An 18,108-nucleotide genomic window follows, 5' to 3' on the forward strand; every position below is an offset into this window, starting at 1 on the left:
AAGGAGCGCCATTAGACTTTTTGAATGTAAAATTTGTCTGAATAATTAGCAGACGCCATGTTGCGTTTGGAGAGCTCCTGATGTGCCTAAACAGTGGAAACCCCCCACAAGTGACACCATTTTGGAAACTAGACCCCTTAGGGAACTTATCTAGATGTGTGGTGAGCACCTTGAACCCCAAGGTGCTTCACAGAAGTTTATAATATTGAGCTGTAAAAATAAAATTTTCACATTTTTCCCACAAAACCGTTTTTCATCCCTTAATTTTGCATTATCATAAGGGTAATAGGATAAATTGCACCATGAAATTTGTTGTGCAATTTCTCCTGAACACGCTGATACCCCATATGTGGAGGCAAATTACTGTTTGGGCGCATGGCAGGGTTTGAAAGGGAAGGAGCGCCATTTGACTTTTTGAATGTAAAATTTGTTTGAATAATTAGCAGACGCCATGTCGCATTTGGGGAGCCCCTAATGTGACTAAACAGTGGAAACCCCCCACAAGTGCCACCATTTTGGAAACTAGACCCCTTAGGGAACTTATCTAGATGTGTGGTGAGCACCTCGCACCCCCAGCTGCTTCACAGAAGTTTATAATATTGAGCCGTGAAAATAAAATTTTCACATTTTTCCCACAAAAAATCTTTTTCATTCTCTAATTTTGTATTATCATAAGGGTAATAGGATAAATTGCACCATGAAGTTTGTTGTGCAATTTCTCCTGAACACGCCGATACCCCATATGTGGAGGCAAACCACTGTTTGGGCGCACGGCAGGGTTTGAAAGGGAAGGAGCGCCATTTGACTTTTTGAATGTAAAATTTGTTTGAATAATTAGCGGACGCCATGTCACATTTGTGGAGCCCCTAATGTGTCTAAACAGCGGAAACCCCCCACAAGTGCCACCATTTTGGAAACTAGACCCCTTAGGGAACTTATCTAGATGTGTGGTGAGCACCTTGCACCCCCAGCTGCTTCACAGAAGTTTATAATATTGAGCCGTGAAAATAAAATTTTCACATTTTTCCCATAAAAAATGTTTTTCATCCCCTAATTTTGCATTATCATAAGGATAACCGGAGAAATTGCACCATGAAATTTGTTGTACAATTTCTCCTGAGTACGCCGATACCCCATATGTGGGGGAAAACCACTGCTTTGGTGTACGGCAGGGTTCGGAAGAGAAAGGAGCGCTATGTTGGCTGGGATAGGCAGCAGACACCATGTCACATTTGAAGAGTCGCTGACATGCCAAAACAGCAGAAACCTCCACAAATGACCCCATTTTGTAAACTACACCTCTCAAGGAATTCATCTAGGGAAGTAGTGAGTATTTTTTAATTTTTAAATTTATACCATTGGGCAGTGAAAAAAGCATAATTATATTTTTACCACAAAAAAATGTTTTACCCTCAGATTTTACATTTTCACACAGGGCAATGGGTAAAAATGGTGCCGAAATGTGTCACACAATTTCTTCTAAAAGTGTCAATACCCCATATGTGGCTGTATCGTACCGCTTAGCCATACGGTGAGATCTGGGGGGGACGGAGTGCTATTTCACAATTGGAGAACAAATTATTGTAGAATAGGCATTTGGATTTGGGAGCACAAAATTTTCTGAATTTCTTTTGGGGGGCAAGGGCCATTTCGCTTTTCCAGAGCCTTTCTGCTACCAGTAACTTGGAAGTCCCTTATATTTTTAACAGATGACGAACCTGAGTGGGGACTAGCTTTTTTTGAGGACTGAGTTGAAGCTTTTATTGGGAACATTTTACGTAACATTTATCCGGCGCTCTAGGCTGAGCACTTACATCGGGGTTTCCATCTAATTTTCCAAGTGATGTAATTCAGATGAAACCCCTGCAGGATCCATTCACTGTAATGAGGCAGCAGAGTTACTCTGGACACCGTCTGGCCTCTGTGTAGCGGTGTCCTTTTTTTCAGAAGTGCACAAAACTGTGGCCAACCGCACTTTTATGCACGCCTAAAACAAATGACACCGTGGGATCCCAGGCTAGACGGCGTCCACAGTGGCCTATATCTGTCTCATTACAGGGAATCTTCCGTCATGGGTTCCGGCTGAATCATGTATTTCAGAGATTTACACGGAAACTCTGGTGTAAGTGCTCAGCGCAGAGCGCAGGATAAATGTGGGCAGAGCCTTACTGGGATCTTTGGGGACATAATAAACAAATCAGTAGCAGGTGAAGAATTGGTTTTATTTATTTTTTACGCCGTTCCTAGTGTGATATAACTGATTAGATTACTTTATTCTTCGGGTCGGTGTGATTACAGAGATACCAGATTGATATCGGGTTTTTATGACTGACAGCTGTCACACACTAAAAGACGCTTTTTTTGCAAAATCTAGTTTTTGCATCACCATATTTTGAGAGCTATAATTTTTCCATATTTCGGCCGACAGAGTCATGTGACGGCTTGTTTTTTGCGGGACGAGTTGACATTTTTATTGGTACCATTTTTGGGGACGTGACATTTTTTGATCGCTTTCTATTCCGTTTTTTGGGAGGTAAAATTAACAAAAACAAACAATTCAGGAATTGTTTTTTGAGTTTTTTTTTTATGCCGTTCTGCGTGTGGTAAAAGTGATCAGGCAGCGTTATTCTTCGGGTCAGTACGTTTACAGCGATACTACACTTACTGTATTTTTTTTATGTTTTGGCGCTTTTACACAATAAAACTATTTTATAGAAAAAAATATTTTTTTTGCATTGCTTTATTCTGAGCGCTATAACTTTTTTATTTTTCGGCTGATGGAGCTGTATGGCGGCTTTTTTTTTGCGTAACAAGATGACGTTTTCAGTGGTACCATTTTTATTTCTATTTTGTTTTTTGATCGCATTTTTTTCCACTTTTTGTTTGGCAATATGATGAAAAAGCATATTTTTTTGCTCCGTTTTTTATTTATTTTTATTACGGTGTGCACAGAAGGAGTTAATTAGTGTGACAGTTTTATAGCTCGGGTTGTTTCGGACGCGGCGATACCAAATATGTGTACTTTTTTTGGTTTTGTAAAAATATACGGATTTATTGGTTTAATATTTTATTTATTTATTTTTATTTATTTTGTGATTTTTTTATTAATAGTTTAAAAACTTTTTTTTTACTTTTTTTCACATTTTTTCTTAGTCCCTGTATGGGACATTAATTTTTATTTTTCTGATCTCTGATCTCATGTAATGTAATAGACATATATTACATTACATGAGATCTTCCCTGACTGTTTCAGTCAGAGTCTCCTGTCTGGCTACAGCTGCAGCTGAGCCAGACAGGACACCATATATGGCAGAGCTGGAGGCGGTCATGTGACCTCCAGCTGCCATAGCAACCCCAGGTCCTGGAAGGACTCGGAGGTCTTCGGAGAGGTAAGTTGACGACCCCCTCTCCTCCTGCTGTCTCCTATATGCCGCGATCACTATAGATCACAGCATATAGAAGACAGCTAAGGGTTAACATCACTGGGACCTGATCTAATCAGGTCCCGATGATGTTCCCTGTCAGAGCTAACGCTCTGCACCGGAATCGCAGCGCTTGCAGGACCCTGGGGGTCCTGAGTGCTGCGAGACCACCCACCGTTTTTAAACGTCGGCGCTGCACAGAGCCCGGCAAGCGCCGACGTTTATCTACAGTGGGCGGTCGGGAACCGGTTAAGGGATGTGTTATTTATTAGGCTGCGTGTTATAGTTTCAATACAATAGATGTTTTGTCAACTGGAGATTATCACTACAGGACTACATCTCACGTGCACAGCAGTCAGGCTAATCTGTGTAACCCCGCCCCACCACTAATTGGCTGCTTGCTGACAATGCACAGGGTACACAGGAAGCCGCCAATCAGAGGTGTGGGCGGGGTTATACAGAGCTCAGATGTTTTAGCCCTGCTACATCTACATCAGACAAAACAAGGATTCTAACAAAACTACACCAAGCAGTCCAGGAAGTGATACATTGCTGTAATCAGGCTTTCTTGCCCTGTATCATGCAGCTCTCAGATTATATAGCAAAAGCCTGCTGACAGATTCCCTTTAATTAGTAAATATGACATTCTTAGTGAATCTGAGTCTTTGCTTTCCTGTTGAGCAACCGTTAGGTTCGATTTTCACGGTCCATATTCAGATCACAATATCCAGACCAACTGCGGGTCTCCCGACCCAAACTAACAGCCTTATGTATGCTATGAGGCTGTTAGTCCAGTTCATCAAGACCCATGGTCAGTCGTATACAGACTGTGACATTTTTTCAGCCGGCTTAAAAATCATCATTCTCAGCAGCACATCGTCCTGTGTAAATAAGGACATGTGCTGCCAAGAGCATAATATTCTATGGGCATAGAGGGATCATATTAAGGATTGTTCTGTGCACATAGAATTGGAGTCTAAACAGACCAATCCGCCAATGTAGCTGATCAGCGGTCAACAGGTTTAAACCCGGCGTTAGTCTCATTCTCTTTTACTATTTTCAATTTATTTTTACTTTAGGCTATTGTATAAGGCGATCGATGCCAACGGGGAAAATGTTGGACCGATTTACAATTACCGGGTAGAAATTTCCATCTTTTTCATCGTCTACATCATCATCATCGCATTCTTCATGATGAACATTTTCGTGGGTTTCGTGATCATAACCTTTCGAGCACAGGGTGAGCAGGAGTACAAGAACTGCGAGCTGGACAAGAACCAGGTGATCATAATACAACAGACGACGATTTATTAATTTGGCTGAATGTCAGGCAACAGCTAACCTAAGGAATTAAATGTCCAATATTGGCATTCCCTCCAATGCAGGCCGTTCACATGGGATTGTGGTTGTGAATCAAATCGCCCCTGCAATTAACTGGCTTGATGGCTCAACGGTGTCCGAGCTTCATTTGAGCATACACATTAGATAACAGTCGACCAAAATGGGCCAACTTGACCATAATAAACCATCATCAACTGTTTTGAACGAATGAACGATCTACCGATGACCGACCAACAAACATTGATCATTGTTTAAAACATTGGTCGGTCACATAGGATTTTTGATGATGAGGACTGTCTGACAAAAAAAAAATACAATATGGCTGAAACAGTCTAAGTTCTTAATTTTTTGTCGTTCCATTTTTGTCCGATGTCTATTGCATAGTTTATAGGACACTTAAACAAAAGTCTTCGTTTGTCGGGGAGAATTAAGATTGGTCATGTTGGATTTCAGCATGCCCAATCCTTTCTTCTATATGGTGGCAATACAGAGGTGTATGGCTTTTCTGAACTGATTGTTTTTGATCTCTTTAGAGACAATGTGTGGAATATGCTCTGAAGGCCCAACCCCTGCAAAGGTATATCCCCAAGGCAAAATTCCAGTACAAGTTCTGGTCCATGGTCAACTCAACTGGATTTGAGTACATTATGTTTGTTCTTATTCTTCTCAACACCATCGCCCTTGCCATGCAGGTAAGTGATGCCGTCAGTAACTCCATCTATATCGGGACATGCCATAGTCTAGCATTGAGTTCTTGGGAAAATAATGGGTAATATTGAAGTATATAGACTTCTAAAAATATAAAATATTAATATTTTTTATAAAAATAATTATCATATACACAATATAGCTAATAAATATTTTTTCTATTATAATAAAGCATTATGAACAGTCACAGCCATTTAATTATGCCATGGACATCCTTAACATGGTTTTTACTGGTCTCTTCACTGTGGAAATGGTGCTGAAACTCACCGCATTCAGACCCAAGGTCAGTCCCATGTGTCTGATTATCCCGCATTTCTCCCAGTAGTCAGTTATGATACGTATATGACCACCCCAGACTGTGTTTGGCTCATAATATGCTGAAAATGTAGTATACTTTCACGCTATAAGTATAATATAACGTTTTATTCACTTTGTCTCGCTAGCATTACTTCTGCGATGCCTGGAACACATTTGACGCTTTAATCGTGGTGGGTAGCCTGGTCGATATTGCCGTGACAGAAGTCAATGTAAGTACTGGACTGATGATAATGAAGTATAAAGCTACATGGTTACGTACTCGGCTACCTCTGGCAATCCTATAGAGAATGAATGGAGTGGTGGCATGTTGTGGTGGCACGGCCACTGTTCCACTCCGACTGGGCACGGTGGAACCCCATTCTCTTGGATCCTCACTGATCTGCAAGTTATGACCTATTTTTTTGGATAGGTGATAACTTTTAGTGACTGGAATAATCCTTTAAGTATCCAATGACCACTACCGGTTCAGTTCTGAGGTCATAAGACCCCTATATATACATCCCCACTGCTTATATCTCCTGATTCTTCATGAGTCCCTTTTTTCCTGGACATTACAAGACTAAGATAGGGCGCCTGATTGCCAAAAATAAGTCAGCCTAGATCTCATCCCTCATATGTTATATTTTCATCATGAGGATCTCAAGAGCATCAGCTCATCAGCTCAGCTTCTGCCACAATGGTTAGTATCAAAGAAAACTCGATGGCCGTACTGAGCACACACTTAAGGGTGTTCGGTGATCCACTGCCTACAGCTGACAACCTTCTGCCTACAGAACAAGTCACAAGTGTATGTATGTAACCTCAGACACCTAAAGATCCAATATTGCGTAATCCAGAGATGGAAAAATGGCTGGGAAGACTTGGACTGAACAATGACTAGTGGTGGAACAGGTTGCAAAAGGAATCCTGGCGATGCCTGGAAAAAACCCATTCGATTGTCTGTTCCAAGCAAAAGGAACAAAATCAGTTCCCACACCCTGCAGTAAGGAAGAGCTCGACATAACGGAGATTATGTGATCCTACAGGGCTCACAAATCTGACAAATAGACGCAGAACGACGAGCAAGAAACCAGGGCACAACTCCATCATTATGTCAAGTCATTCCTGGTGGAGCCAACACTGATGATCTGGAGTTATGAAATACAGGACTCTCCCATTGAACAACTAAAAACTCCAGAATTATGAAAATTCCCACATTATATACCATAAGTGTCTGATAGATGTAGGGCCTACCTTTGTAGAAAATGGAGGATGGGAGGCTTCTAGACCCTTATCCTGACTGATGACACGGTCGCCAGCCACCAGATTCAGGCAGAGATAGGAGAGGTGGCCACGCATGTGCATTATGTTCACTTCTATGGGAGTAATGGAAACAGCCAAGCATATTTCCATACCTCCCTTAGAAGGGAGCACAAGATGCAAATAGGCTGACCACCTGGATTTAGCGGCCAATGATCAACTCGCCAGACAAGCATAGCCGCAGATGCCAGAGGATATGGATATGCCATAAATGTTCAAGGTGGGAATAAAAAGGCAGCTTTGTTACTCCTCCAAGGAAATAATAATTTGTCTCTTTGTCTGTCGTATGCCAGATTATTGGGATTTTACTGTTGGTGTTGCGTTGCTATCATTATCTCACACACTTGGTTCTTGATGGTGTGTTTGTATTCATTGATGGATTTTTGTATTAATTGATGTCATCTCCCTATATATTGTCACATGCTCCCATGGATTCATCATCATAATCATCATCATCATCATGACCGCCATCATCATCACCCACCTACTATTGCCATATATGTGTCATGCAGAATGGAGGGCATGTCGGGGAGGTACGTAGTTCCTGTAATAACTTATCCCATCATGGAGATGTATATACCTCATCTAACCCCTAAGAAAAAGGAGCGAAAGGTTTCACTCATTCTACAATAGACTTTTTCACCAAAGTCGTAATCTTCCCGTCACATAGTCGTCCATACTTTTGTGACAGTTTTGCACAAAGGATCTCAATAAGAGGCTTTTCTTCACCCGTTTAATCCCCCCCAACCTCATAAAACCTTCCCCCTTCTTCTCCTCCTATTACTATAAGCTCCTTAATGTCAGGAGCTCACTACCGAGATCCAGGCAAGGTCAGGGGGGACCTCAGCAATGGCTGGCAGCATTTTAATGTTTTACCTAGCAAAAGAAAATTTTTTTTTCCAAAAAATGTAAGCAAAATTACCCTCATTTATCTTCTTTCCTGATACATAGATGGTATGCTGTAATCCGTATAACCCATTGCCATAAAATCTCCTTTTCGCTATGCTAAAGCCTTTTTGCAAACTTTTTAAAGGGGTAGACCAATTTCAGAAAAGAGAATCTATTTGTATTTTATTAAAAAAAAAAAAAAAACAGAGCCACCTTTGCCTGTAGGCTGTCCTTGGCATTGAGGCACAGCCCTAAAAGGTGCCAGACATGTGTAGCCACCCCACTATTCATAGGGCCTCATTCTCAAGCTAAGTGCCAGTCTCAGAGGTGAATATGCCATAAAGATCTGAGATGGGAATTCCCCTTTAACTGTATTTAAAGGTGTTGACCGACAGTAAAACATAAAAAATAAATTGATAAACAGAGGCATAGGCTCCTTTATGCACACCCACAGATCCAGCACAGGCCTCTCTGGAGATCTCCGCTAACTTCAGAAGTGGTGTGTGCCCTGTTCGGAAGTTACAGTACTGCATTAATTGGCTGCAGCGGTCAGGTGACTAGAAGAGCTGGTCATCAGAGAAACATCAGATGTGCTCTTCTAGTCACCTGACCACAGGTTGCAGCAGTGCTGGGATCTCTGAATGGAACAGACACCACGTCTGGAGTCGGCACAGACCACCGGATCCGCGTGGGCACTAGAAGGTTGAGTAGTCTATTATTTTTAATCCATGCCTAAAAAAAAAAATAACTACCCCTTTAAGTGTTTTTTTTTGAGCTCCAATAATGCACTGCTTCACAGGAAACCAGCAGAATTTTGGATTTCTCTTTCTAAAAGAACATAATATCAAACGATTTCAGTACAGTTGTATTAAAAGATATTTAACACTTCATGTACATTTAGATAGTGGAACATTATAGTGTGTTTGTGTAAAGTTGAGTTTCCCTTTAAGCTAGATCCTCTCCTTTCTTCCCTGTGCTTCTCCCTAGAGTTCAGAAGACAGCTCCCGAATATCCATCACCTTCTTCCGTCTCTTCCGTGTGATGCGTTTGGTGAAGCTGCTAAGTAAGGGAGAAGGTATAAGGACATTGCTGTGGACATTTATAAAATCCTTCCAGGTGAGTGAAAGCAAAGTGAGAAGTCCTGAGCCGGCTGCTCGATGCCCGATGATGGGACGTCCATGAGATGTGGCGTCATACAGATATGTCTGCTATTCAACGCTGTGATGTCGAGATGTCACATCCTAGTTATGGGACATAGTCGGCTGCCATGACGGTAAACACAAAGATCCAAAGTTCTGTTTCTGAAAAAGTTGTGTGACAACTAATATGTCACTATTATAGCATGGCGGCCAACTAACTTCCCCGGGCCTGATAACATTACCTAGATAATACATGCGACACCCCAAGACTGGTCATACCATACGTATCAGGAATATAAAAAATTGAGCCGAACAATATGGCAAAGAGTTTTTAACCATAATTGGTATATAGTGGATATGGGTACTCCCAATATATATATAACCTACAAACAAATGGAGTAAGATCCCCAACAAGAATCATAAACCGCAAAGGTGCAGTTAAAACGTAATTTTTATTGTATGCATGATAAAAGACACAAGATCTAAAAATAGCAGGTCAAATGGAGGGGAATACACAAAAACAGAGTGGTAACCCGTTAGGTCCACATGGGATTATCTAGGGGGTTGCTACATGATATAAGGTCCATAGGTAATAGGCACATACATAATTTATAATACACTTAGACATCTCTGATTCCAATCAAATAGGGTATAAGTGCAAAATATAGAGTAGAAAGCAGTGCCTGTCCTCAGACAATAGGAGTCACCCTTAAATGGCAGGCCTAAATGAAGTGAGAGTGGTAGAAAGGGCCGAAAAAACTACCCATCAAACAACCCATACGACTCACCCATGTTAGGAGTAGGGACCCAGTACCACGCTGAAGCCCCGACGCGCGTTTCGCGTATGCTTCCTCGGGGGGCTGTGGTTGTAGATATCAGGAAGCAGTTGGCTGTGAAATCCAGCATTGCCAATACTTCTGATGTCCCCTATACGTATATGGTCATTATCTGAATATGACCTAATGTGTATAGCAAGTTTAGAGGGTTATTCACCCATCTTCATAAATGGGTATTGTCGGAAAGCGCTTATAAATACAATCAAGTTTGCAATTTACTGCTTGTTAAAATTGTCAGCCGTTCCTGAGTTATTAACACTTTTACTCTGTTGACAGCTGATTGCCTTGGGGACCGACCACCGCTGCTAAACTGCTGAACATGTGCAGTGCTTACAAGCCCTTTTCTATTGAGCTTGTAAGTGCTGTTTTGAGCTGTCTAGGATCGCTGGATCACACTGTTACCTCCTAATCTCAGCCAGATTCAGAGCAGTGTTTACAAACTATACAGAAGCGGTGGTCGGTCTCCTAGGCAAATAGTTGTAGACTAAAGAAAAGTGTTAATATCTCAAGAACGGCTGCAAATTTTAATAAGTAAAAGTGCTTGTTTCTACAAGCGCTATCTGACAATACACATTTATGAAGATGGAAAATACCCTTTTAAAGGTGTCCATATACCTTAGATAGCACTAAGCCAAACACCCATATGGCTGACAGCCATCTGTCTCACCTCCCCCTCTATGTTTTCAATGAGGATAGCGTATCTCCTGGTGAAACAAAAGGATCAGGCTTTGTAGTTTAACATGTCCAATCCTTCTCTCGCTCAAAAGAAACTCAGCATTACTCACCTTACCCTACTCCTGTGCTGCCTCGGGTCTTTGATGACAGGCTGCAGGTGGCGATGTCACAATTACAGCGCACGTAATTGCTGCAGCCAATCACTGGTTCCAACAGATCATGCCGTCCACTAGAATATAATGTGTATAGGGGCCTTTATGGGGACAAACTTGGCGAAAATTATCCAAATAACCAATACATGTGTAGCAAAATCAACGGGAATATCCGAAAACCCCCAAGAGCCCCCACAAGTAAGTGCAGGAACCTATGGTGGCTTCTTGCCATTCTGTAAAGATCATGGACCGCATCGATGTTTATTACTACGGCGTGAATACCATTTCATTGGAGCTGCACATTTGTATATAGAATAAAACTACAAATTATAGGATAAATGATAGAATATTTTGCAGTCCTGGATCATTTTGGGATTTCCTACTGAACCCATGGCATATAGATCCGCATTGAAGGCTGTCCTTCACCCTGTATTTCCTTGGCAGTTTCATTACCAGCCTTTGGCTACAGACTCTTTTTTATGAGACTTTTCACATCTCTCCCTGTGATGCTTCCTCCTCTAGGCTTTGCCATATGTTGCTCTTCTGATAGCAATGATATTTTTCATCTACGCCGTCATCGGCATGCAGGTGAGTCAGACATGTGCCGGGACTGACTTACCACTTTCCATTTACAGCCGAGCTTATGTCTCTAACCTTTGCTTTGTTCTTGTATATAGACATTTGGAAAAATCGCCATGCAGGACGGGACTCAGATTAACCGGAATAATAACTTCCAGACCTTCCCCCAGGCCGTGCTCCTGCTCTTCCGGTACGAGCGTTACCCGCAGTGCGACGATAATGATGAGGGACATAGAGGACAGAAACACAGCAGTAAATATAGGGAGTCTCGTGGTAATACGATAACTGGGTGATCATACATGAATTAAAGGGGTTGTCCACTACTCAGACAACCCCTTCTTAAATACTATATTTCTGGGTGTAAAATAAAAATACACTATATTCACCTCCGATGTCAGTGCCGGGTTTCCCAAGGCGCGTGTGAGATTGCTATACCTATGGCCGCCAATGGGCTGCTTTGCTCACACTTCTTTCGGACAAACCTCGGACATCTAAAGGAAGTGTGAATAGTGTCTGAGTAGTGGACAACCCCTTTAAGTAGGATTTTTAGAAGTGAGCATAAGCTGCTCTTAAAAAATAGGGGTGTAACTATAGGGGGTGCATGGGTTGCAATGGCACCGGGAGTCTCTTTCCCAGACTTCTGTGGCCATTGCAACCCATGCACCCCTTATAGTTACACCCCTGTTTCCCAAATACTTTTATCACCTGTCCACAGGATAGGTGATACATGTATGATCGCTAGGTCTTCTGATTGCTGGGACCTCCACCGACTCTGAGAATGGATGTCTTAAAGTCGCCTGTCCGCTCTGGTGTGAATGTATGACCCCCGCTCCATTCACTTCCATGGAAGTGAAAGAGATAGATAGATCCATGGATATACAGAGCTTAAATCAAGGCTACACTTCTTTCTTTTTCTTTTGTAGGTGTGCCACAGGTGAAGCCTGGCAGGATATCATGTTGGCCAGTTTACCAGGCAAGAGATGTGACAGCGAATCTGACTTTGCCCCGGAGGAAGAGTTTACCTGTGGAAGCAACTTCGCCATTGTGTATTTTATCAGCTTCTTCATGCTTTGTGCTTTCTTGGTAAGCAGAAGACGAGTCTGTCCGCACAAAATGACTGTTCAAACCAAGCACAGGTGACTTGGTGCACCATTAGCGCTACCAAGCATTTCAGTGCACCTTCCTATCTCCTTGTTTTCCATCATTCTCCACCCTCCTCTGGCCGCTGTAAAGAAGGAGCTGTCAGTCAAAGAAGAGAAGGGCGAGATGCAAAATACGTAGTTGGTTAGGTGCACTGATTTGTTTAAATCATCCCCCTTTTTCACAATTTTAACATATAGAAATAAAAAAATAATAAACCTAATTGTTCTCGCCACTTTCGAAAATGTCCAGTCTATCAAAATATAAAACTATTTAAAAAATACGATGAACTCAAAAACAAAATTAAAATACCAGATTTGCATTTTTTCAGTCTTTACACTCTCCCCCACAACACTTAAGAAAAACGCAATAAAAAGTATTCAATTTGTCATATGTACCCCAAAATGGTATCAATGAAATGTGCAGTCCTCACACAGCTCCATCATTTGAAAAATAAAAAAAAATTACGAATCTCAGAAACTGGTGACAGAGAATGTTTTTTGTTGTTGCATATTGCCGCAGCTTTCATTGTCTATGGGACTGATGAAGATAGCAAGTGCTGTGCTCATCTTTTTCCATTAGTTCTCTGATGGGCATGTGGGACCGTCACTCCAGAGCCTCGTTCTCGCGATAGATGGGGGTCCTAATAGTCAGCCCCCTAGCTATTAAACACTTATCGCTTGCCCCTTTAAAAGACAAATTTTTTTTGTTTGTTTTAGCTAGAAGCTCTTTTTCAGGTTTCAAATCTGTGTTACAGAGGTGGCATTATACTATATAAAGCCTGAGTAATTTTTTGGAAAATGATAGCACAGTCACTGTCCTCAATTCTCTGTCCATCTTATATCCAGTTACAATTGAAAGCCAGTGACGCGAGGTTTTCCGAGGTGAAACCATGCAAATGCCTCATTACCATCCGCCTTTATTTCTGAGGCCTCCTATTTCCCGCCGTATAATGGACTCCAGCTACTCAGATGCATTAGGTGACTCAATTTCCATCTAATATAAGCTGAATCCAGCCTGAAGCATGAGACGTCCTGCTTTGTATTCAGGCCACGAAACATGGACGAAATCTGTAAGGATTCACTCTAGAAATCAATTTATACACCTTTCGCAGAGGGCATCACAATATGGCAGCGCAGGCATTTCATCTAATAACGGAGCTGACGGCATTACTTCCCAGCCGATTATTGGTTTTTATTACCTCTGTATTAATTGACTTGTTTTTTTTTAATGAATCAATGATTAATTTCACTTTTTCATTTCAGATCATCAACTTGTTTGTTGCCGTCATCATGGACAATTTTGATTATCTGACGCGAGACTGGTCGATTCTCGGTCCCCATCATTTGGATGAATTTAAGAGGATCTGGTCAGAGTACGACCCTGAGGCAAAGTAAGTTAAGAGCAACTTTCATCAACTGTATTACATGTTACGTTGTGTACTACGTGTGGGTCATAGTGTCAGCCTCGTCTGAAAATGTCGTCTACATATCGTAACCAAAGTAGGTAGTCGTAAATACTCATAAAAGGGGGTATCCCACAAACAACATCACCGATAAATGTACAATCGGTGGGATCCTCGCCAATCCCAAGAACGGAGATCCCAGTGTGATGGGAGCAGTAGCGCGCATGGATGGAGTGGTGGTGGCCCCTGCTGATCTATTCACACGGGGGACACAAGACCCTTGTTATCAATCCCAGTGGTCAGACCCCCACTGATCATAAATTATTCTTTTATCCTGTGCGGGGCCGACTCCAGGCTTATCCGGGCCCTTTGATGACAGAGTCCCAGTGGCCCCCTTCTGCAATTTCATTTCTCTTTTCTCTTCATCTTCCAAGAAACTTTTTTTTCTTCCCGATCGATAGAATTGTATCAGGCAGGCATTTTTTATTTTATTTTATTTTTGTTGTTTTTGTTTTTTTTTGCTGTACAAGCTGTAGTTTTTATCATTACAATTCGTAGTTTTCTGATCTGCTTAAATACAATTTTTTGGGGTTGTGAAGTGATGGGAAAAAAAGCAACAATTCTGCCATTTCTATTTTATTTTTTCATTTTGACTGTATGGGATAAATATTATATTCTATTAGTTGGGATATTTACATGAGCAGTGATACCAAATATGTTCATTTTTTTTCTTTTTTTTTTTTCAGGTTTAGTTACAATCCCTTGAAAAGTTGAGTGATTTTTTTTTTTTTTAATTTTAACTGTGGGTTACAGTTAAATTAGACAAAATGTTACACCTATAGTAGTACATTTAATACGATAATAGTAATTACATAACTAGTATTATAATTAGGTTTGATCCAGGGTTCTAGGACTGATCGCCTTTCCTCGGGGTTAAGAAGGGATTTTTCCCCGTGTCGCAAATTGGCTGAATGTGTCCTGAGGTTTTTGCCTTCTTCTAGATCAACAGATTTAGGCGTAGGGATTTTAGAAATACCATTATTAGAATAATAAGAGACATACAAAATATAAAACTAATAAAAAATTATAAACGGGTTAATTTTTAATTGTAGTAGTGCAGCAATAATAAAAATGGTAATAATACATTTGTGAGGCCTAGTCCCAGTTAGCTAGTGAAGTGTTAGTGTAGAGAGTACAATTGGGTTAGAATGGTAGAACTGGATGGACTGAGGTCTTTATTCAACCTACGTTTCTATGTTACTATGACATTTTTGAACCTGTACAATACATTGAAATACTGTAATATTAGAGTGCATTGTAAAATTGTCTATCTGCTAGAGTAGAGATGAGCGGATTGCTTTGCACAACCCCGATCCACGGTGCAATACACCACCCGCTGCACAGATGACGTCACACCAGGCTAGCAAATCAAACACCGTGCCGGAAGCTCAGGAAATTAGCGCAGCTCCTGTCCACAGTCAGGGAGCACTGACCTCGAACCGTGGACCAGGGTTACACAAAGCAATCTGCTCATCTCTATCCTGGAGTTGTACATAGGTGTACAGTCACGGGGGACTTCAGTAGGCTCTCGTGCTGCTATGACAGTACCATCAGCACCCTGCAATGGCAATGATGTGGTGGGGTGGAAGGTGCTGATGGGGGTTGGAAGGGACATTTTTCCCCATTTGCAATCTCTTAAATGTCACTGTGACGATTGTCAGCAGCATTTAAAAGGTAAACTGCTTAGATCAGAGCTGGCTCTAATTGCAACTGTTAGACTTGGGTGCCGGCTGTATAACACAACCGGCACCTGAGCCTGTTCTATACACACAGCTCCTGAGCCTCCACCATACTTTCAGTGCACACATCCACTATACATGTAAGGTGGATATCAAAAATCTAACCCAGGGCAGAGTGCAGACTGGCACTTTTGCAAGTTCACCAGGTGCTGGGGCCAGAACGGATCGTGTGGATGACTTATAAATATTATGTGTGTACCCTTGCACAGCTAGTATGATTGACCTATGATTGATTTATGGTCAAATCCATAGACAAATTTACAAGCTCGACCCCATAGACTCATTGAGACATAGACGCGTTGGGAGATAAGCGGACTCCGTAGACTCATTGATAACTAAGCGGACCATGTAGACTCATAGAGAGATAAGCGGACCATGTAGACGCACTGAGAGATAAGCAGACCCCATAGACTCATTGAGAGATAAGCGGACCCCGTAGACTCATTGAGAGATAAGCGAATCCCATAGAATCATTGAGAGATAAGCAGACCAGGTAGACTCATTGAGAGCTAAGCGGACCCCATAGACTCATTAAGAGATACGCGGGCCCCATAGACTTATAGAGAGATAAGCGGACCATGTAGACGCATTGAGAGATAAGCGGATCCCATAGACTCATTGAGAGATAAGCGGATCCCATAGACTCATTGAGAGATAAGCGGACCCCGTAGACTCATTGAGAGATAAGCAGACCCCATAGACTCAGTGAGAGATAAGCGGACCCCATAGACTCATTAAGAGATAAACGGACCCCATAGAATTATAGAGAGATAAGCGGACCATGTAGACGCATTGAGAAATAAGCGGACCCCATAGACTCATTGAGAGGTAAGTGGACCCCGTAGACTCATTCAGAGATAAGCGGATCCCATAGAATCATTGAGAAATAAGCAGACCCCATAGACTCATTGAGAGATAAGTGGACCCCGTTGGTTCATTGAGAGATAAGTTGACCCCATAGATTCATTGAGAGATAAGCGGACCCCATAGACTCATTGAGAGATAAGCAGACCCCATAGACTCATTGAGAGATAAGCGGACCCCATAGACTCATTGAGAGATAAGCGGACCCCATAGACTCATTGATAGATAATCTGACTCTATAGACTCATTCAAACCTATATAGACTTGGAGAACTGAAGATTCCCAAGAGACTATTAGAATTAACACTGATGATATCCTGAAAGGCCATTAAGCTTATGGGCTCGTTCACACTAGAGTATAAATCAGACGAGTGCAATGCGAGAAAAAATCGGTTTGAACTCGGACCAATGTTATTCAATGAGGCAGAGCAGATCTGCGTATGTTTTCTCAGCCTTATTCAGCATGAGAAAAAAATTGCAGCATGCTGTGATTCCACTCCGAAATCTGATGGGTGTGAAAAAAAAAATGGCATGCCACATGGACCATCAGTAGGCATCCCATCTTTACGGGTACATTACCATTCTGTAGTATAAACTGTAAATGGTCCAGTAAAGATTAATGGCTGTGGAGTAAAAAAACGGACAGCACACGGATCACAAGTGAGAAAAAATCGTCCTACTCTCCTGGAGGCACCTCGTCACCAAGTACATGCACGCCAAAGTGATAAATGGATCTTTCCCTTTTTATTTTGCAGGGGCCGTATTAAACATTTGGACGTTGTGACCTTATTACGCCGTATCCAACCTCCCCTGGGATTTGGAAAGCTATGCCCACACCGTGTGGCATGTAAGGTAAGCAGATAAAATATATAGACAGCATATACATTACTAGCAGTGTATTATAATAACCGTGAAAAAAAAATAAGAAAACCGTAATTTCTACATTTTAAAAGCGAAAGGAAAAAAAAAGGGGGCGATGAGAATGATGATAAGTTGGCAAAAAGAAAAAAAAAAATCACTGGGCTGCATTACACATCTTCATCCAGCAGAGGTCAGCAGTGAGAAGCTCACGGATTATACAGATCTATATTTTAGCATGGAAATAATAAAAAATAATTAGAAATGGTTTCTATTCTGTTTCAGGGCCGCTTTTGTCCACAGGGTGCGGCCTCCCGGGGCTCTGCCAGCGGCATCATTGGTAAAATGAAATCATGCACTATTTGCATGCACACATCTGCTTGTGACTCACATATTTGCCGTGGGGGGGTTCCTGCATGCGTCTCAGCAGCATCACATTAGGACGAAATAGGAGCTCTGATTCAGACAACCTTTAAAAGATTATGCCCTTAGACGTCTGTGTCTCGACAGCATGCAATATGGGCATTTTCTTTGCAAAAATCACTTGCTACCATCTTTTTTTTTAAAGTGTACATTATGTTCTATTTTTGCAAAATTAGCACTCTGGGGAAATATGCATTTAGCTGGACTAATTTTAGCTAAACCTGCCATTGGCTACCAGCGGTTTACAGCAGCCTGTATTCCGC

General features: G+C 41.7%; 1 protein-coding gene across 1 annotated transcript in view; it reads left to right on the forward strand.

Moving 5' to 3' along the window:
• CACNA1F (calcium voltage-gated channel subunit alpha1 F) overlaps nucleotides 1-18,108 on the forward strand; it is a 120,527-nt gene that overhangs the window by 86,088 nt on the left and 16,331 nt on the right. Inside the window, exons 27-37 of the mRNA XM_073642341.1 lie at nucleotides 4,502-4,703; nucleotides 5,297-5,455; nucleotides 5,644-5,754; nucleotides 5,915-5,998; nucleotides 7,601-7,621; nucleotides 8,964-9,092; nucleotides 11,301-11,366; nucleotides 11,456-11,547; nucleotides 12,281-12,440; nucleotides 13,763-13,890; nucleotides 17,320-17,416. Of these exons, the coding sequence (XP_073498442.1) occupies nucleotides 4,502-4,703; nucleotides 5,297-5,455; nucleotides 5,644-5,754; nucleotides 5,915-5,998; nucleotides 7,601-7,621; nucleotides 8,964-9,092; nucleotides 11,301-11,366; nucleotides 11,456-11,547; nucleotides 12,281-12,440; nucleotides 13,763-13,890; nucleotides 17,320-17,416 (1,249 nt within the window). The remainder of the gene's footprint in view (nucleotides 1-4,501; nucleotides 4,704-5,296; nucleotides 5,456-5,643; nucleotides 5,755-5,914; nucleotides 5,999-7,600; nucleotides 7,622-8,963; nucleotides 9,093-11,300; nucleotides 11,367-11,455; nucleotides 11,548-12,280; nucleotides 12,441-13,762; nucleotides 13,891-17,319; nucleotides 17,417-18,108) is intronic.

This window comes from Phyllobates terribilis, unplaced genomic scaffold, assembly GCF_046119375.1.
Source record: "Phyllobates terribilis strain yellow unplaced genomic scaffold, ASM4611937v1 Scaffold_7__3_contigs__length_470593459, whole genome shotgun sequence".
Taxonomy (NCBI): Eukaryota; Metazoa; Chordata; class Amphibia; order Anura; family Dendrobatidae; genus Phyllobates; species Phyllobates terribilis.